Here is a 21,293-nt window from a genome sequence, read left to right as displayed (position 1 = left end):
TGGGCCTGGCAACCAAGAGGTATTCTGTATCTTTAAAAGTTGTGCATATACATATATATAGGGGGTGGTACTAAAGGGACTACAAAGGTAAAATTTAATGTAGAAGGCATAAAATCAGTGTCAGGCTCTACCTTCAGTCCCTCCCAAAGGCTCTCTGGAACAAGATCATTTTCAGAAGCCTCTAGAAAACCAACAGGGAGGAAGCAGAGGACTTCTTGGGGTAGGGTATTCCAAAGCTTGCGGTCCACAGCTGAAAAAGCTCTCTCCTGCATGCCTGTCAATCTAACATCTTTTATTCCAAGGACGCAGAGGAGACCAGAGGCAGATGATCTTAAATCCCAGGCAGGTACATATGGGCGTAAGTGGTCCCTCAGGTATATTAGTCCAAGGCCATTTAGTGCTTTAAAGGTCAGAACCAGCACTTTGAATTGGGAGTGAAAACAAAGTGGGAGCCAGTGGAGTCGATAAAGCACAGGGGTGATATGCTCCCTGCACTGTGCTCCAGTTAACATTCTGGCTGCTGCATTTTGAACCAATTGCAATTTCCAAACCGTTTTCAAAGGCAGCCCCACATAGAGTGCATTACAGTAATCAAGCCTTGGTGTCACCCATGCATGTGTCACTGTGGCCATAGAATCATAGAATAGTAGAGTTGGAAGGGGCCTATAAGGCCATCAAGTCCAACCCCCTGCTCAATGCAGGAATCCAAATCAAAGCATTCCCGACAGATGGCTGTCCAGCTGCCTCTTGAATGCCTCCAGTGTTGGAGAGCCCACTACCTCTCTAGCTAATTGGTTCCAAGTCAACTGCCTCCAGGAACGGATGCAGCTGGTAGACCAGTTTGAGTTGGCCAAAAGCACGCCTGGCTACTGCAGCCACCTGATATTTGAGCAGCAGGATAGGATGCAGGAGGACGCCCAAACTGCAGACCTGCTCCTTCAAGGGGAGTGCAACCCTATCCAGAACAGGTTGCAACCCCATCCCTGGTGCAGTTTTTCCCTTGACCAGCAGTACTTCCGTCTTGTCTGGATTAAGTTTCAGTTTGTTAGCCTAGATCCAGCCCTTCACAGCCTCCAGGCACCAGTTTAGAATGAGCACTCCATCCCTGCAATCAGGTGGTAGGGAGAGACAGAGCTGAGTGTCATCAGCATATTGATGACATTGTACTCCAGATCTCCTGATGACCTCTCCCAGAAGTTTCATATAAGTGTTAAATAGCATGGGAGACAGCATGGAACCCTGCGGTACCCCACAGGCCAATGGCCAGGGAGTCGAGCAGTAGTCTCCCAGCACCACTTTCTGTGTCCTGTCCGTCAGTGTTGGGAGGATGAGCTGGGCTCCTGGGGGGTTGTCAGAAGAGGATTCAAATGGCTGGCAGAGGGAGGAGGGAGGAACTTACCCTCTGTGGAGCGAAGCCGAAACAGAGGACATGCCAGAGATAGGGTCGCCTAGCAACGGGGAGCCTGAGAGCCTTGAAGTTTTAGAATCCCCCCCAGACATTCCCAGGCCCTCCCTTCTCCGCAGCTCAGAGCAAGAGGGTGGGCTGATCACAGCAGAAAGGCGGAGAGATGGTTTACCCTCAGCCCCTCCTTTATCACCCATAGGGGAATCGGACACTTCAGAAGAGGAGGAGGTGATGCCTCCCCCCTCACCACGCACACGCAGACGGTTGAAAAGACAGGAGAGAAGGGGGGGAAGGCGGGCAGTACCTGAGGGGGAGTTAAGGAGGAGCAAAAGGTTGCGCGCCCGTTTAGCCCCTTCTTAAAGAACAGGCGGGAAGCAGCCCCTTGCTCTGTCAATTTTCTCCCAATGTCGCAGGACCTATATCCCTGTATTGCTTCATGAGAAAGCGCAGTCTTTGTTGGACATTACTCTAATAAAACACGAATTAACTACAACCTCTGGTCTGGTTCCTGAGTCGCATCCTGGGCCTGACAGTCAGGTAGGACCAGAGCCACCGTAAATCAGTGCCTTCCAATCCCATCCCAGCTAGATGGCCCAAAGGGATACCCAGAAGGCTGCTGAGAGGTCCAGCAGCACCAACAGGGATGCACTCCCCTTGTCTGATGCCCAGCATAGGTCATCAAGCAGGGCAACCAAGGCAGTCTCTGTCCCATGAGCAGGCCTGAAGCCTGATTGAAAAGGGTCTAGATAGTCTGATTCATCCAGGAAAACTTGGAGCTGAGCAGCCACTACCCTCTCAATCACCTTGCCCAGAAAGGGAGATTAGACACTGGGTGGAAGTTGTTAAGATCCGCAGGGTCTAACAAAGGTTTTTTTTTAACAAAGGTCTTATCACAGCCTCCTTCAACAATGTTGGCATAGAACCTTCCCTTAGGGAGGTGTTAATTAAATATGCCAACCAGTCAGCCACTCCCCCTCTGGCAGATGATTAACCAGGATTGGCAAGGGTCAAGGGAACAAGTAGTGGCCCTCGATTCTCCCAGAATCCTGTCCACATCCTCAGGCATTACAACCTGAAATCCATAGAAAAATGACCAGAGGAAGCTTTGGGGACATCTGACACAACTGTAGTTAATGAGGAGTCCAAGTCAGTCTGAATGCGAGCAATTTTATCTGCAAAGTGCTTAGCAAACATGTCACAGCAAACAACTGAGGGCTCAGAGTCTAATGTAGGGCCAGAGCCCAAAAGACTCCGGACCATCAGGAAAAGCATCGCCAGACGACATTGAGCAGATGCAATGGTGGCAAAGAAGTGCACTTTCTTTGCTGCCATCACCACCACACAATAGGCTCGAAAATGGGCTCTAGCCTGTGTTCGATCGGAAGCGGATTGAATTTTCTCCATCGTCGCTCTAGCCATCGTCCCTGCCGTTTCATCAGGCCCAAGGTTTGAGTAAACCAAGGTGTATTATGGGCCTTTCCTGGTGGGAGAGAGCGCTTTGGAGCAATAGCATCCACCGTTCGGGTCATCTCCATATTCCAGAGATTGACCAGGGCTTCGGCAGTATCACCAGCTATGCTGGGAATATCCCCCAGAGCATTCAGGAAACCATCTGGATCCATGAGTCTCTGGGAGCGGACCAACTTAATCGGCCCTTCACCCCTGCAAAGGTTACCGGGGGCACAAAGTCTAAACCTTGTCAGGTGGTGATCTGTCCATGACAACTGAGTCACTAAGAACCCCTCCACCCTCAGATCACCTTCTTCCTGTCCCAAACAGAACACAAGATCATGTGTGTCCTGCCACATACGTTGGTCCAGATAATATTAGAGACAGCCCCATGGTTGTCATGGCAGCCATGAAGTCCTGAGCTGGACCTGTGAGTCTAACCTCGGCATGTATGTTGAAGTCACCCAGGACCATCAACCTGGGGAATTGCAACACCAATGCCGAGACCAGCTCCACCAGCTCAGGAAGGGAGACTGTTGGGCAACGGGGTGGGCGGTACACCAATAGAATCCCCACTCTGTCTCTCTGACCCAACGCCAGGCACACACACTCAAAGCTGGAGGTGTTATCTTATTTTGTAAAAATGCAGCACAATATGAATTAAAATGCAATATGATGATGACATTGTTATAATTTTGATAGTTTTGAACTTATTTCCCACCTCCAAAGCCAGTCTTTGGATAGATGGCCATTGTCAGGTCCATCCACTGTCAAATGTCTTTTTGGAATGGAAAGCCATGTGAGTCTGGGATTCCATCTGTGGTCCAACATGAAATCAGCAAGCAAGCTGTGCCCAAGTCACTTTGACAGGAATGTATGTGGTGCAATTAACAAGACAGAATGAGTATCTAACATGAGGCTATTTCCTGACCTCTGCGGTCACAGCTCTGCAGTGATGGACAGTTAGTAATGACCCCACTGCTTCACTCCTTGCCAGCTGCTCAGCAGTGTCAATGTGCTGTTGCAGTGGGTATAGCGTGGGTACGCCGTTCATCTATGACAACAGACAGAAATCACACTTCTTTCAAAAAAGAAAGGAGAGCAGTTGTGGTAGGCTGTGGCAACAGAAACAACTAAGACTATTGTTGCACTTTAAGGACTTGCACATTTATTGCAGCTGGAGTTTTCATAGGCAAGAACCTGCTTCATCAGTTTCATGAAATGAACTGTCTACACCAGGGACGGGGAACCTGTGAGCCTGCAGGTGTTCTTGAACTGAGGCTCCCTTCATTCCTGACCACTGGTCAAGCTGGCTGGGTTTGATGGCAGTTGGAGTTCAACACCACCTGTAAAGCCATCATTTCCCCATTTCTCTTTTTCATGCATCTGATAAAGTAGGTTCATGCCTGAGAAAGCTCACGTTACAATAAATATGTTAGACCAGAGGTGGGGAACCTCAGACCCAGAGCCAAATGCACCTCCCAGGCTTTTCTCCGGCTCTTGGGCCTCTCCTCTAGGGGAGATGCCATCCCTCCAACCACACCCTTTCTCCACAGGCTAGACTCCTCGGCAGCCTTACTTCATACCCTCCTTGAGTGTTTCTGCTTACCTGGAATGTTTCCTTGAACTCTTTTTGCTTGCCTAGATAGAGGACAGAGAGGGGTATGTGCGTATGTATAGAAACAAGCCTGTACAAAGGTGTAATTTAACATGTTGCTTCACCCACTTTTGCCTACTCACAGGTGGTCCCCAGAAGGTTGCCTAGAAGGGAATGCAGCCCTCCGTCACTTCATGCATGTCCATGAATTACAAATGTCTGGCTAAGAGATCTTATAACGGAGCATTTCATCTAGGGGAGGTGCCAGTTAGAAAACCAGAGGAGCTTTTACTGTTGGTGCTCTTGTCCTTACCTTTTTCAGCTTACGGATGAAGAGTGTTAATAGAAGCCAGAAGAGTGTTGCTGCCACGCAGGTGCATGTCAATGTTATCACCTCCAGGTTTGAGCTTTCTGAAATTCCTGGAAAAATCAAGTGACATTTTAAAAAAATAAATAGGCAGTTGTTTTTTTAAAACTGGCATTTAACATATATTGAAGGTAGATTACAGTGCAAAGCTAGGGATGGGTGAATATATTGATTTCAGCTGCTATCAGTTTTCAGTTTTTCCATTGTTAAGTTCTGCACATTTCTACATCAGTTTGCAAATTCTTTTTTTAAAAGTCCTCATGAAAATTGTAGCATTTTTGTGCGAATATCTCCTACTACAGACATTTTGCAAGCAAATTTGCCCAATATAAACATTTTTGCAAAGCAATTTTCCCTAATATAATGCATTTTGTATGTTATTTTTCACTAATACATGCATTTATCTGCACATTTTACCATAGTATATGCATTTTTGTACACATTACTTGGCTGGTAAACTGTACCACAAAATGTGGATAAGTACAAATTTAGAATAATTGTGTTTTGGTTTGCATATTGTTTTGGAAAATTTGAATGTTAGTAAGTTCGCCTTTAAATGCAAACTGGACTGAATTTCTTCCCCATCCCTATGGATAGCAGATTTATTGCAAGCACCCTTGACTGAACTTGAAGGAGTCATACAAAATATGACAGTTTGTTCATTAGGTTGTATATTACACTGTGATATACCACAATTTGCACTTGTTTACAGTCACATATAGTTCATCCCAGAGGAAAAGTATAGTGAAGGAGTGATATTCCAACTCATGACTTCCTCTTAATATAGTTGAGGGGTTGTAGATGCCCAGGAAAAGCTCTCAGGACTGGTCCCCAGAATCTTCCTGTTCTTTCTTTAACAAATCGTTCTCTCCCTTTCGCAAGGTTCACAGTACAGACAGACAAGTACATTCCAATTACATGCTCTAGGTTTGCATCTCATCATTATTTCAACCATTATCATTAATCATCAAATGAAGGTGTAATCACAGGTCCCTGTACCAGCCAGTCATATCCAAGCATATGGCTATCACCTGTTCAGGTGTACATCCAATCAGCCATCAATTACATTGTATCTTAATATCACTCAAGTCCCATTCATAAGACCATTACACGTTACTTCCTGGGGTGAAAATGCCTAAATTGGCCAGGTTTCTAAGGCTGCGACACTTTAATCATACTAGTTTTCTTTTTCAAAGGGAAAACTCCAATTTTTTGCTGAAAAACCTACAGTTCATTCTCCCATATGGATTCATGGACTGTCATTAGACAATAGAAGTCTCTACATCCCTCCCACTTCCTCCCCAGTTGCTTGACAGTCTGAGTGGCCCATAAAGGCTTTTTTAAAAAAACTTAATTCCTGTCAGGCTGTCCCATAGGATGTGAAGCATCACTATATCTATCCTCAGTCTAATTAATCATTCAACACTTGAGAGAGTTTAGTTTGAATTTCCCTTCCTTTGCATGAGGCTCAGAGAGGACATGCCTCCTGCGATTGGCTGCTGCAAGCCTGACATTGTCTAGCATCTCAGAGACAGAGTAGTCCAATATCCCAGTAGGGTTTGGCTGTCCCCTCTCCCCATCAGACCACTTTTCTCTATTAAAGGTGGGACCCCAGAAATTCATGGGAGCTTTTTCCTGGTTGGAACTGGCTAGCCATGTTTCCTGTTCCCCCCCCCCTGCTTCTTTGTTCTTGGACGAATGTGCTCAGGCATAATGGAGGTCAGCTGTCTTCATTTCCCCTCCCCCTAACCCTTTACAGTCTTTGAAATGACTTGAAAGAAAAGGACTCTTCAAACAACATGGGATCCCTACCTGGGATCCCATCTTTGCCAGGCAGTTTAGAAAGATATTTCCCTAAGCAATCTTTTTTCATTTTTGTGCTTTCAGCTACCTTCTCTTCTCTGATTTCCTTTAAAACAAATTCATTTCCCTCTTAATCTACAATGCAATGCCTTTTGCTTTTGAACTTGGTATATTATCATAGGCACAAGGGAGCACAGGAAACCTGCCTTATACTGAGTCAGACCATTGGTCCATCTAGCTCAGTACTGTCTACACTGACTGGCAGTGACCTTCCAGGGTTTTAGGCTGGGGTCTCTCCCAGCCCTACATGGAGATGCCGGGGATTGAACCTAGGACTTTCTGCATGCAAAGCTCTACCACTTTGATGTGCTTTCACAACTGACACTCCGGTAATTTGGTAAGAGAATGGAAGCATCCCTGGTGGTTTGAGAACAGTCAGTGGGGTGATATTAGACTCCTGAAGTTTTAATAAGGGTTTTTTTATATTATGGGGAAACTGGCTGGAGTGAAAGGCCATGAAGTTAGGAGATACCTTTGATTATTTATTATTTATTTATTACATTTATATCCCGCCTTTCTTTTCATGGTTGAAACCCAAGGCGGCCTACATATGGTTCCAAGGAGGACTCCCATCCAGTCACTGACCAGATCTGACCCTGCTTAGCTTCAGCAGGGAGCTGGCCTTATGATTACCCCATGTTTTCATGACATCTCTCAGTCAGATTTGGGATTTATAACTGCATGTGCTATAAACAATGCAATCTGCAAAGAACAGCCAGGATTTAAACTGTGCATGCTTTTCTTCACCTTGTTTCAAGGAACTGCTACACACATATGCCAAGAGCCTGGGTAAAAAGTGAAGCTTGAATCAATGACCACGTACAGCTATGGAAAGTGTTGCATTTCTACGTGTGTGTTGATTTGCCATTGAGCAGCAAGAAATGTGGAAACTGAGAACCAATTCATGATTTGCTTTTTGAATTCAGTCACACAAAGTACTTGAGTCCACAAAAGTCATAGGAATCTGCCTTATACTCAGTTAGACCAAAGTCCATATTGCCTAGTTTTGTCTGCCACTTTGATCAGCAACAGCTCTCCAGGGTCTCAGAGAGAGGTCTTTCCCATGACCTGCTCCCAAATCCTTTAACTGAAAATGCTGGGGACTGAACCTCTAGTCTTCTATATGCAAAACATGTTCTATACCACTGAGTTATGGTTCCTGCCCAATACGGCCTCCCCTTTATTGTGATATGCTTATGCATTGCTGTAAATGAGGATATACTAGGATAAAGTATCCATTCAAATTCATATATTAGTGAAAAGAACCTACACAATTGCATTGTATTAGGGGAGCTGTGTATATTAGGAAAAACTGTACTCAATAATGTGTATATTAGGATAAATTCACACTAAAATGCTAATAAATGTTCACATGGACTTTTTTTTTAAGTTGCAAACTGTTGTGGAAATGTGGAGAACCAAAAGTACAACTGAAAAATGAGAAACCGAAAGAAACTGAAATTGTCAGATTTGGCCATCCCCACTGTCAGCACAGCCTCAAAATCAGTTCCCATCAGTCACCTCAAAAGCAACAGCCTTTTAATAAGTGACTCTACAAGGCCGAAGCCTGAAAACATGTCAGGGAAAGTAAAGCAAATCAATATCAGAAGGAGATAAAATCGATGGGAATGGGGAGCACAAACTACCAAAAAAGTCTAAATCTGGAAGATATTAGAAATCACTGAGCACTTTGCACCAAAATGTTAGCTTCAAAATATTCCCTCCACACAACTCCTTTGATGCCCATAAAACACTTTTGAAGCAAAGTACAGTTGTAGTCATGACTGTGTCCCAAAAATACTTTTGAAAAACTCCTCCCACGCATCTTACTTCAACTTTCTCTTCAAATGTCATCCCTGCTTTGGACATAACAACAGCATCCAGCAAGGAAAACAGCAAGGAGTAAAAGAGAAGCAGAATTAGTTTGGAACATGATTTCCCAGGCTCTCTCCTTGCTGCTCAGGCATCCAGCTCAGCATCAGTCTTGGCAAAGGAAAGACAGACGATTAATGTCTTCCTTGTGGGGCCCTTGGCTAGTGAGGCATGTGATGGTTTTTAAGTGAGCCTTCAAATCTTTGTTCTCATCCTGGATATCTTTTTTGCAGCTCCATTCCTGACTGTTGGTCACCATGTATCCAAGGCAGGATCTCTGCGTAGTGATAACTAGCGTCATATTTGTTGCCAGATATTTAAATAAAACTCCATTTTCCATACTGAGGAGTGGCAAATAATTTCAAAATGTTTATTAAATGATTATTAAATGAAGTAGCAGCTGACATTAATTCCCTGTCATATGAAAAGATGGATCTGCCTTATTCTGAGCCAGACTTTTGTTCCATGTATATTGGTATTATCTGATAGGGGGCCATTAATGCATTACCAAAAAGGAGGAAATGCATCATCCAAAAAGAGGACACAGATTTTGCATAACATTTTTAGATATGAATGTATATGTATAGATGCAAATGTAGAAAAAATAGTCTATAATTTAAATAGAAATACATTAGATCTCACCATAGTGGGGCGGTGTGCAACTAAATAGTTGTGCTAGTGCAAGGGTTTCTCCCGCTCTCCTTCCATTGTGCCACAGAAAAATCCTTGCACTACCGGAACGTTCACCTTAGTGCTATGTTGCATACAGCCCTATGATCTGGTGACCTGCATGCATGCTCAGTCTGCTGTTCAGATGCCAAGCCTTGATCAGCAACTTCAAGAGTCCTGTTCTCTCTCCAGCTTTTTCAAACAGAATATTCCTTCCAGTACAGAACTTCAAATATAGGACTGTCCTCTGTAATGTAAGACACATAGGAATCCTATTGTCTACTCAGACTGGCAGGAGCTCTGCAAAGTCTGAGGCAATTGCCGTGCTACCGAGGATCCTGTTTGTGTGTGTGGAGAAAATGGAAATGTCAGGAAATAAGCCAGGGGTCTTCTGCCTTGCAAGTATGTGAAAAGACTGCCTCCCTACATGAGCCTGCTTGAACAGTAGTATTCCCCTCCTTCCAGTCTTCCTGCTCTTTTCAGCATCAGACACTCTTTTTAGAAATTTGCCCAGGCCTTCCAGCATGTTATCTAGCTGACTTTTAACCTGCAATCTTTTATCATTTTCTTTCAGTTGTTGTTTTGATTAGTTGCTGGTTGGGTTTTCTTGTGATTTCATGTGCTTTTATTTTATAAAGTTTTACAATTGTTGTGAGCCAGCCACCCTGAGAGTTTTTCAACTGAAGATGGCATTTAGACACTATTTAAACCAGGGACGGGGAAACGTTTTCAGCCTGAGGACCACATTCCCTCATGGTCAACCTTCAAGAGCAGAACACCAGTGGCAGGCAGGGCCAGCGGCCAAAGTGGGTAGAACAATGGATGTGACAGAAAGTAGGGATTCAGCACTTTAATTTTTTAAAAAACAAAACTTTTGAGAAAGTTCCTCACCAGGGATGTCTGAGCAAAACTAGCAGTCATGGGAAATGAGGAGAGGTCCTCTTGTGGATCAATAACTGAATATAAACAGGGCGCAGAAGGCAGGAACTGTACGTATGTGATGACTACAAATGGAAAAAGGCATTGTTTACCATTCTGCCCTGCATTCATAGCATGCAGCACTGTTTCCATTCCACTGCACTTCATCTTCTGCCAAAAACTATATTATTCATATCGCTATCAGCTGTGGCAAAATTATGCAACTTACATAATATACATAATTATGTAAATTGCACAAGTTATATTGTTATTACATTATTCCACTCCATTCATTTCAATGCAAAGGAAACACAGTGTAAATGGAGGGGGGGAACATAATCAATTATATATTATTTGCAGACTAAAAGCAACAACAACAGGAAACACTTCAAATCTATGAAATTTCTATGAAACACCAATCATATTTGCTGGACTGTTTTCCATTCTTGAGATGGGATTAATAAGAGAGCACCAGCAATTTCTGCTCCTGTTCCTGCTGGAATTCTCTGACATCTGTAATGATGACATCCCCAAAGATCTTTACTGTATTAGGATGAGCACCATTCAACTCATTCAGAAATGATTTGGAGTCAGAGGTGAGCACTGAGGTAAACAAATATGCAACACTCTTACAGCCATTCATTCAATACTTATCCTACCTAGATGACCACTGAGAGCAGAATCACTCTGTGAGGTCATTCATTGGCGATCACTCGTGGCCAAGTAAGATTGTCTTCCAGGGTAAGTAACAGTGGGTCCGTAAGTGACTGTGGAGGCCAATTCTGGATCCACACAGCCTCCCACAGTGAGGACATAGGTTTCCAGATGGAAGATGGTCACGATGAGGATTTGCTTGACGTGCCTTCCGCTTAGCTCATTTGTCCCTTTCGTCCTGTACTCGTGCTTCTTCAAAGTCCATAGCACCTTTGATAATGGCCGACCTCCAATTGGGACATTCATGGGCCAAGGCTTCCCAGTTCTCAATGCTTATGTTACATTTTTTTTAGATTAGCTTTGAGAACATCTTTAAACTTCTTTTGCTGTCCACCGATATTCCGTTTTCCATCCTTAAGTTGGGAGTAAAGTAGCTGCTTTGGAAGATGGTGATCAGGCATTCGAACAACATAGCCAGTCCAGCGAAGTTGATGTTGGAGGATCATTGTTTCAACACTAGTGATCTTTGCTTCTTCCAATACGCTAACATTAGTCTGCCTATGTTCCCAAGTAATTTGCAGAATTTTCCAGAGGCAGCGTTGGTGGAATCTTTCAAGAAGTTGGGAGCGGCGTTTATAGACGGTCCATGTTTCTCAGGCGTACAGTAAGGTCGGTAGTACAATGGCTTTGTAAATAAGCATTTTGGTCTCCCTGCGAATATCCCGATCCTCGAACACTCTATGCTTCATTTGGGAGTATGCGGCACTCGCAGAGCTCAGATGATACTGAATTTCAGCGTTGATGTCAGCTTTTACAGAGAGATGGCTGCCAAGATAAGAAAAGTGATCGACATTCTCCAGCATCGCACCATTAAGCTGGATTGATGATTCTACAGAGGGATTGGTTTGCACTTGCCAATGAAGCACTTTGGTTTTTTTGATATTAAGCTTTTCATATGCTTTTGCAAAGACATTTAGGATAGTTTGAAGATCTTCCTCTGAATGTGCGGAGACTACATTATCATCGGCATATTGAAGTTCTATGACAGAGGTTGTAATTACCTTACTTTTTGCTTTCAGCCTACTGAGATTAAAACGTTTTCCATCTGTTCGATATGTGATTTCCATGCCAGTGGGAAGTTTCCCCTCAACAAGGTGTAGAATCATGGCAATGAAAGTAGCAAATAAGGTCGGAGCAATGACACATTCCTGTTTGATGCCTGATCCCACTTTGAATGGATCACTTTGAAAGCCATTGTTATCCAAAATTGTTGCTGTCATGTTGTCATGGAGGAGTCACAAAATATTCACAAATTTATCAGGGCATCCAATTTTCAGAAGGATGGTCCAGAGAGCAGTTCGATCTACAGTATCAAAAGCCTTAGTTAGATTAATAAATGCCATATACAGAGGTCGGTTTTGCTCCCTGCATTTTTCTTGAAGCTGTCATGCTCTGAAGATTATGTCCACTGTCCCCCTGGAAGGGCGGAGACCATTTTGGGATTTAGGGAGGATGTCTTCTGAGATAGGTAGGAGGTGATTTGCGAGGATCCTTGCAAGGATTTTACTTGCGGTAGCTAGAAGAGAGATGCCTTGGTAGTTCCCACAATCTGTTCTATCACCCTTCTTGAAAAGAGTGATAATTATGGCATCCCTAAAGTTTTCCGGGATCTCCTCCCTCATCCAGATTTTTTCAATGAGCTTATGAAGTTGTGTAAATTCAGGCCCACCTTCTTTAAAGACTTCAGCAGGAATGAGGTAGGTTGGTCTCAGAGATAGTGACTAGCCCAAGAAAGATTTAAACCTAGATTTCCCTGGTCCTAGTCTTGTACATTCATTCCTACAACACACCACCTCTTATCTATCACCATCCTGAGCCCTGCAAGAGGTGAAGGATATAAACCATGTAATTAAATAAGACACTAGATGCAGATTCATCTCTGCATCAAAAGGGTGATGAGAAAAGCCAGTCACACCCATCCATCCTGGAGACAAGTGTTGGGCATGGCCATGAATGTATACATTACAGTTGTTCCACTGCTTCACTAATGTGGGTTGCTTTGTTTGCAATTTCCTTCACATGTAAATATTAGGTTGCATTAACAGAAGAATAGTTTCCAAATCGTGTTAGTATTAGTTCCCCTCTATTTGGCAATGGTCAGGGCTCATCTTGAGTACTGCATCTAGTTCTGGACACCGCACTTTAAGAAGGATGCAGACAAAGTGGAACAGGTTCAGAGGAGGGCAACAAGAACGATCAGGGGACTGGAAACAAAGCCCTATGAGGAGTGACAGAAAGAACTGGGCATGTTTAGCCTTGATAAGACTGAGGGGAGATACAATCACACTCTTCAAGTACTTGAAAGGTTGTCACACAGAGGAAGGCCAGGATCTCTTCTCAGTCATCCCAGAGGGCAGGACACAGAATAATGGGCTAAGTTGCAGGAAGCCAGATTTTAAATGAACATTAGGAAAAACTTCCTAACTGTTAGAATGGCACAACAATGGAACCAATTACCTAGGGAGGTGGTGCGCTCAACACTGGAGGCATTCAAGAGGCAGCTGGACAGCCACCTGTCAAGTATGCTTTAAGTTGGATTCTTACACTGAGCAGGGAGTTGAACTCGATGGTCTTATAGGACCCTTCCAATTCTACTATGCTATGATTCTATATATATCTCTGGATCTGAATTCCCCCCTCCTTTTCCAAGAAGAATCTTGTGCTGCTTTGTGTATGTATATTTCTCCCCACCCCCTCAGAACAGAATAATAGAATCACAGAGTTGGAAGGGGGCTACAAGGCCATCAAGACCAACTCCCTGCACAGTGCAGGAATCCAACTTAAAGCATACCCAACAGGTGACTGTCCAGCTACCTCTTGAATGCCCACCACCTCCCTAGGTAATTGGTTCCATTGTCATACCACTCTAACAGTTAGGAAGTTTTTCCTGATGTTCAGTCGAAATGTGTCTTCCTGAAACTTGAGCCCATTATTCTGTGTCCTGCACTCTGGGATGATCGAGAAGAGAAGTAGAAGTAGAAGCTTTGCTTCATTCTCCCTTTTTGTCAGATGTGTGATTGCTCAGAATACCCAGCAGTGCTTTTTCCTGTAGTGGCCCCTATCTTCTGGAATTTCCTGCCTCTGAAGATCTATCCAGCACTATCTTGCTTCCTTTCCACTTTGGGGTGAAAACAATGCTACATAAAAGAGCTTTTTTGGGATGTTAAATGATTCATCTTGCTGGTTGTTTGTATAACTGTAATATTTTTTCAGTGCCTTTTTACAATTCTTCATTTAAAATCCATTAATATTCCTTCATTTAAATTTCTTTGACAACTTATTTTAATGGGTGTCAAATAAGTTTACAAAATATATTAAAATATGTAACAGCACTTCCACACCCTCCTAGGATAATTGCTAGAGTAGGGCACTCACTGCGCAAACCTCTACTCAGAATTAAGTCCTATTTAATATGAATTTTCTTTTTTCAACCAATGCAGTACTTCTGGATGCTTTTATTATTGCTTTTTTAAAAAAAAAACCTCTATCATGTTTTTTATGCTGGAATACTGCCTTGATATACATTTATGAAAAGTGCAGTTTATAAATATTTAAATGAATAAATAAAAATATTAAAGTGTGGTCTGCTCCAAGATAATTGGGGTTAGGATTGCAGCCTTAGTCGCTGAGAGAGCTCAGCTGAATCCTACTCTTTATTCATCCCTTCTTGATACAAAAATAGCAGCTATTTCTATCAGTAGGGAGAGACTAAATAATTTTTAAAGGAAATAAAAAGAGCAGACAGTTTCCTTCCTGCTTGAATCACAAACTGTTTTTCAAATCTGTCAAACACTGGGACAATCCACTGATGCAATCTCACTGAAGTTACTGGGATTACTCCTGTGTGAAGTGAGCATGCACTGGCTTCACAGTCAAATAGATCAAGAGTTAGCTTAACAATGTGATGATGTCGAGACATGAAGTAAGTTTTACTATGTGTTTTAGAAGATAAGATTCTACTTCGGATGGCTATTTTCAGTAACAGCCCTACATTTCTTGAAATGAATAGCTCTGCCCTTATTTATTTATTTATTTTATTTTACTTTCTTCTGTTTATGAAACACTTCCCATAAATTGCCATGGTGAACGTTGCAGATTTCTTATTTTGCTGGAAGTACCTCCTGGACAGGGAACAAATTAAATGTCTACCTTAGATCAGTGAACATCATGTAAACTGTACTCTTAAACAGCTTACAACAGAGATGGGGAATCTGTATAGCCTTCAGATGTTGTCAGATGACAATGTCCATCATCCCTGACCAGGCCATGCTACCTGGGGCTGATTAGAGTTGGGATCCAACAACATCAGAGGAGGCCACACAGACCCTATTTCTGACGTAAAACATTGAGGGCAATCCGAGAGCCTGTCTGGGTTCTTTAGCCACTGCTGCTCAATACCGTAGCCCAAATCTCTTGAGAGAGATTTGGGCTGCAGTATTGAGACACAGAAATATCTCACTGTAACTAGAGCACATAATTAGGCTGCAAGATTTAGTGACATGAGATCTCATTGAAGCTGAGACTTCCACAGGTTTTTTTTAAAAAAGAGTTAGATGCCACGAACAAAACAGCCAATAACTCTAAAATGCATTTACTGCTAATTGGAGAGATCTCAACTTGGATCTGACAGCTCATTCTATGCTAAAATCAAAGACACAAAAATGAAAAACATATCTCCTCTTGGCCTCTAGCAGATTGGAACAGGAAATGAAGCAGAGCAACATCTTTAACTAGGCTAAATATATTCACCTTCCTTCTATTCTGACCCTATGTTTGTTGGGTTGAAGCAAAACTAATTTTCAGGTCAGTATAAACACATTCTGATCTAGCATTTCCCTTTGGCTTCCTTTGTGACCTGGTGTATTTCCCTTTGTTAAGGCTTTGTTCAAACAATATTTCACACAGTCAACAAGGCACTTACCTGTTCCTTCAGGAGGAGCAAGGTCTCCTCTGTGGAAAGCAAGTGAGGACCTCAGTGCATATCAAAGAGGAAAAATAAATCAAATAGAATTTGTTGTTACTTATCTTCTTCACATGCAATGGTTTACCTTGTATGCTGATATAAGCTGAACTCTCCACTGTCCCTTTTAGGTTAGAAGCAACACACTGGTAGTGCCCAGCATCTTCCTCCTGCACTCTTTCAATCAATAGACTCTGGCTTCCTGGCCCTAACATTATACCTGCAGAGTGAGAAAAAATTGAAATGATTTGCAATAGTGCACAAAGATGAAGCATTTCTTGTGTAACAGAATCCTCTTCTGCAGAAAGTAACCTGCAAGGAAAATGCATTGTATGCATTCTCATGTGAAACAGAGTACCTGTTTTCTAGCCTTTTATACATGGGCAGTACTCACTGGCTTGATGGCTTTTGATAGGTGGTGACACACTCAGTGATGGGGGATATATTCAATTCATGTTTGAAGGCAAATCTATAACATTCTTGCTTACCAAAACAATATGAGAATTGACACACAGCCATCCTTCAAAATTTGCACTTATCCAAATTTTGCAATGCAGTTCTCCAACCAACCAATGTTTACAAAAATTGCATATATTTGGGAAAGTGCGCATAAAATTATATTCATGAAAATAACAAAAATGCATTATATTAGATAAAATTGCTTGCAAAAACATGTACGTTAGTCAGAAAAGCATGCTAAAATGTGTTCGTTACTAATATACTGATGAAATTTCATGATGATTTTTTTTTTAAAAAAATCACAAACTGCTGCAGAAGCGTGAAGGGAATTTAAGATTGAAAAAATGAGAAACAGAGAAATTAAATAGATCTTTTCATCCTTGTTCACCTACTGGGTGGTGGGGGAGAGTTAAAGAAAAAATGGAATGTAACTATCAAAGGAGACAGAAGTCTGAGGTTGCCTCCAGTCTGTCCCACTCTTTGTGGGAGAGATTCAGGTGCATGCCTAGATTAAAGTGCTTTGTCGCCCTAGTGCAACAAATCCCCCCCCTTTTAAAGGGCTTTTTGTGGTCAGGAAAGTGATGGGGAAATGCACTATTGAGTGCATATATATTGTAAATCACTTTTGGGTGCCTTATGGGTTCATAGATGGATGGATAGATGGACAGATGGATAGATAGACAGACAGACAGGATGAATGATTAATGGAAGATTTGTAAGCACTGCATGAGTAAATCAAGATGAATGCTAATTTTTGTATAACTTCATCACAGACTAATCAGAACAAATGCTCAATAAAGATGAGCCACAGTCTGTGTAAGCTTTGCCACCACACCAAAAGAAGACTAGTGACTCCAAACTCGGAATAATGTTATAGTTATTAAAATGTAACAACTTTTCAAACTTTCAACCAATTAAACCAAATCAGCCAAATTGAGTCTTATTCAGGCAGGTGAGGGTAAAACCTGTGTGGTAGGGAGATTTCCCTCAAGTCCCCTGGGCATGTCAATCAGCTGCTGGCTGTGGCTCCCCAGCAAAGGATGGGGATGAACTTCTATCTCCATGCTAGTAGAACCAAGGGTGTGGGTCCAACCTGCGCAACCTGGCACCGCGGTACTGGCGTTCACCCTGATGTGCAAATTAGGCTCATGAGGACACCCTCCAGATCCCACCAGGAATGAAGCACTGGCAGTTCCCTAGAGGGTGCCCTTAACCCAAGAATGCCTCAGTATTCAGCTGTTTACCCCCGCCTTCCTCACCTGCCCGAATTCCACGCCAACCTAGACAAGCTAACCACACCCTTTCAAAAGCCAATTGAATTAACCCAAGCAATATGGAGTAGGCAAAATGAAAGGGAGTCTGAAATCAGAATCCCCCGCCCCAAATTCCTACTCAGCCCCATATGGTGACTAGCAATGTCCATACTGACAAAGGAGGGAAGGTGGGTGCTGCGAGGCAAAAGAGGCAAGTTTGAGGGAGGAGCTGGCTTTTAAACCAGCTCATCCCTCCACTGGATAGGCCACCTGGCCTACATGTGATTTCCCACCCCGCCCTTTGGAAAGAAGTCCTGAGTCATCCTTGAAAAGGGTGGGGTGGAGGCAAACGCACCCCCGCAAAATGCAGGAATGATATGATGCAAGCAAATAAGGATGAATGCTCAATAAATGGGTCATCTGGAGGAGCCCTGAGATTTTGTAGCTGGGATCCCACGTTGCTTTCTTTGAGAAAACTAGTGCTACTTTACGAACAGCACTCTCTCTGCTTGGGTGTAAGTGTGCCTGCTCCCTTCCCTGCCCAACATATTTATAGTAAATAAACAGATTTTACAAAAATGACATAAAGATCTAAACACTTTCCTCATAAGAAACGGATCTTGTAATCCCACTCCCCCGATCTTCTCTCTGCCTGGGAAAATGGTGTAGGAGAATGGTATAATTGTAAATGTTCTTGTAGGAGAAGTCTGACTTTAAGCAGTGTGTAAGTTAGTGCATGGCTAAAAATAGATGGGGTGAGCAAATTATGTGGCACTGGGCGTGATGGAGGAAATGTGTGATGGGAATAATCTTCCAGATGTTGCTGCTTTCTCCTCTTTTCCCATCCAGGACCATCACGTAATTGCAATAGAGACGTGGCTGTCATTTTACAGTATGAAGATGTTTGATAAAGAAATTGCAAACACGTTTCCCATAATATATGTTCATATACTGTTTGTTTCTATAATGACACCCATATAGTGTGAATGTTCTACAAATAATAACGATGTATTGCTGACATAAGCCATGGTGGCCCCTATTAAATATGTCTCGTGTATGTTAGGATACACTTGTAGCCTGATCCTCAGTAGAGGTTTGCACAGTGGTATTCTAGGCTTGACAAGTGAATCATCGTATAGAGCTGGAAGGGACCTCAAAGGCTATTTAGTCCAACCCCCTGCCAATGCCGGAAGTCTGCTGTTATAGCATCCCTGATAGCTAGCCATCTGCTTAAAAGCCTCTATCCTCCTCCTTTGATGGATGTTGTTTTACTGAATTTGTACTTTTAAAAAGTAGTTCTTATATTCATTGAATCACAGATGGTCTAAAAAATATTTTTTTAAAAAAAAAAGCAATGGGATGCAGCCATCTAATTCTGTCCCCCGTTGGTCATGGAAGACTGCTGTAAGTGCTATATTTGCTCCTTACTACTCTGATTCCTGATTCATATGCCCAGAAATCTTGGGACTATGCACTTGAAAAGTCAGTAGGGGATTGCATGTTTGAATGGTCTGTTTTAAAAAAAAAATAGCAACAAAAAGCATCCCCACTCATAGAAAACTAGCGCCTGAGGGAAAAGACAGGCTAGAATTCTTGTCACTGAGATACTGCTTCTCAATGAGCAGGGAGTTTCTGACCAGGAGAGGGGAGAGCCTTGACTTGCATATTTTCCAATGTCACATTGCCACCCTGAGAAACTTGCCTTGAAGGGTGGGGTAAAAAATATCTACCATACAAAAGCAAGCAAAATGTATAGCATGGGGATTTGGAGGAACGATGGCTGACTTGGTGCTATTGTCACTGTGCTGATCAAAGCTGGCTCTACCATGAAGAAGAGGGAAGCAGATGATTCAGACGGCTTATTTTGGATGCAAATGTACTGCCTTCAAGTCGATTCCGACTTATGGTGACCCTATGAATAGGGTTTTCATGAGGCTGAGAGGCAGTGACTGGCCCAAAGTCACCTTCATGGCTATGTGGGGATTCGAAACCTGGTCTCCCGGGTCATAATCCAACACCTTAACCACTACACCACACTGGCTCTCTTGGATGCAAATAAAGGGCATCAAATAGTCTGCATTCAGTCTATTATACTTTTAACTTGGGCATATTTGAGAGCACAGTTGGATACTCTACTTCAAGAGCCAAAATGTTTTGGCTGGCTCAGCTGTTGAAATGAACTACCAGTGGCCTGAACAGGAATAAATGCAGCATCTATCTGATCAGCAGTTATCACTCACAAAGGCACTAAGGTCGCTGTGGGGAGCAGCCATCTAGTTCTAAGTATGGTTAAATCAAGGTATGAATTCCAATACTAGGACCACATTGCAGAGTATCTAGGAATAAATTATGGCGAGTATTGCACTCACCTGGCTCTTGCTGTATTTGTGCGTTGTTTTTAAACCAGGATATCTGAGGCTCTGGCACACCATGAACAAGACACTCCAGACTAACAGAGTGACTGCTGTTGACAACCTGATCAGTGAGGTTCCGCAGGAGGTATGGTGCTTCCTGAGCTACAAAACACATTGACAGATCAATTAGTATGTTTCTATGGCAGTGCGCTTTTTCTTTTCTTTTTTAAAAAATAGCTTGTTCTATACATGCGACAGCTTTCTCAGTTGTTTGCTATTTATTTATTTGTGTAAAAGCATGTATCGCTCAATATTTCAACGATCTCTTCAAAGCAGTGTAAATAACTGTTACCATATTAGCCCAAGAGAATGAGAGATTCAAAATAGATAAAAGTGGTGCCTGTGATTTCTGTATATGATGTTTCTCTAGGTATGTGGAAAACAATATTCTAAATGGATTTTGCTTTTTTACTCAATATCACCTATAATCAATTACTAGTAATAACAGGCATCACAATGCAAATCAGCCAAGCTGGTTGGTGCTTCCTCCCCCACCCCCATTTTAGAGGCAAAGCCTCCACAAAGAAGAATGCAGACTTTTAATCTCAAGGTGAAATGTGCTACAATTATGGGAAAACCAGCTATTGTCATTAAACCAATGGCTTGTTCTACCTGTGATATAACATAGTACAGTCTATGTGTATTGTGAACACAGTTTGGACTATTATTACTTACTGTGTAACATTCTTTATCAGATCACATGATCTTTCCAATATCTAAAAATAACAATCATTTCAAAACTAGAAGAAGGCCTTTATGGGATTTGGGCTTTTGGTTAGTTCAACATCACATAGCCAACAAAAAACAAGCAAATGTCATGACATGGCAATAGGTCAATCTGAAGCTTTCAGTGGACTGGAGAGGTGGTCTATTGTGTTTTGGAAATTCTGCAGCATATGCAATTCCCAGATTACGTTTACCTTTTTTCGTCCCTTAAAGTCATACATCTTGTTGCTACATGTGTTTTAATAAAAACCACGTTCAGGCGTATTGAATTCTTAATTTTGTGTCTTAATTCTGAACACGAACCAAGCATAGAATCAAATTGTTTGCAGGGTAATCTCTGCCCTTCTGAAGAGGCATAGTATGGTTTGGTTCTCCGCATAAATAGATTCCCCAGAAAACTGGCCACAATGTGGGATGTTTTAAACCAGCAATGTTCCAAAGTGTGAAACCAAAAAAAGGAAATAATCTAATTTAGTTCTATTTATCTTCCACCCACTCCTCTCATTATACATGGTTTTCTTTCTTCTTAAGTAGTTTCAAACATCCACTTGGCAAGTATTTCTCCCTGTATGTTCAATATTATTGTGTTGATTGTGACACAACCCATTTTCACTCAAATTTCCTATT

General features: G+C 42.5%; 1 protein-coding gene and 1 long non-coding RNA gene across 4 annotated transcripts in view; one reads left to right on the top strand and one right to left on the bottom strand.

Annotated features, from left to right (window-relative positions):
• The window catches only part of FLT1 (fms related receptor tyrosine kinase 1), a 184,498-nt gene that overhangs the window by 44,214 nt on the left and 118,991 nt on the right, over positions 1 to 21,293 (bottom strand). For all 3 annotated transcript variants that reach the window (XM_061628494.1, XM_061628495.1, XM_061628496.1), the window contains exons 14-16: positions 19,896 to 20,042; positions 15,903 to 16,034; positions 4,765 to 4,871 (exon numbers count right to left, since the gene is read on the bottom strand). In XM_061628494.1, coding sequence (XP_061484478.1) covers positions 4,765 to 4,871; positions 15,903 to 16,034; positions 19,896 to 20,042 — 386 coding nt within the window. The remainder of the gene's footprint in view (positions 1 to 4,764; positions 4,872 to 15,902; positions 16,035 to 19,895; positions 20,043 to 21,293) is intronic.
• On the top strand, positions 142 to 8,862 carry LOC133385448 (uncharacterized). The gene is made up of 3 exons (XR_009762882.1): positions 142 to 220; positions 4,597 to 4,825; positions 8,787 to 8,862. It is a non-coding gene; the product is annotated as an uncharacterized LOC133385448 (long non-coding RNA).

Source organism: Rhineura floridana, chromosome 5 (assembly GCF_030035675.1).
Source record: "Rhineura floridana isolate rRhiFlo1 chromosome 5, rRhiFlo1.hap2, whole genome shotgun sequence".
In the NCBI taxonomy this organism is placed as follows: domain Eukaryota; kingdom Metazoa; phylum Chordata; class Lepidosauria; order Squamata; family Rhineuridae; genus Rhineura; species Rhineura floridana.
The sequence above is the reverse complement of the archived record's forward strand: the minus strand, read 5'-3'. Positions and strand labels throughout refer to the sequence as shown.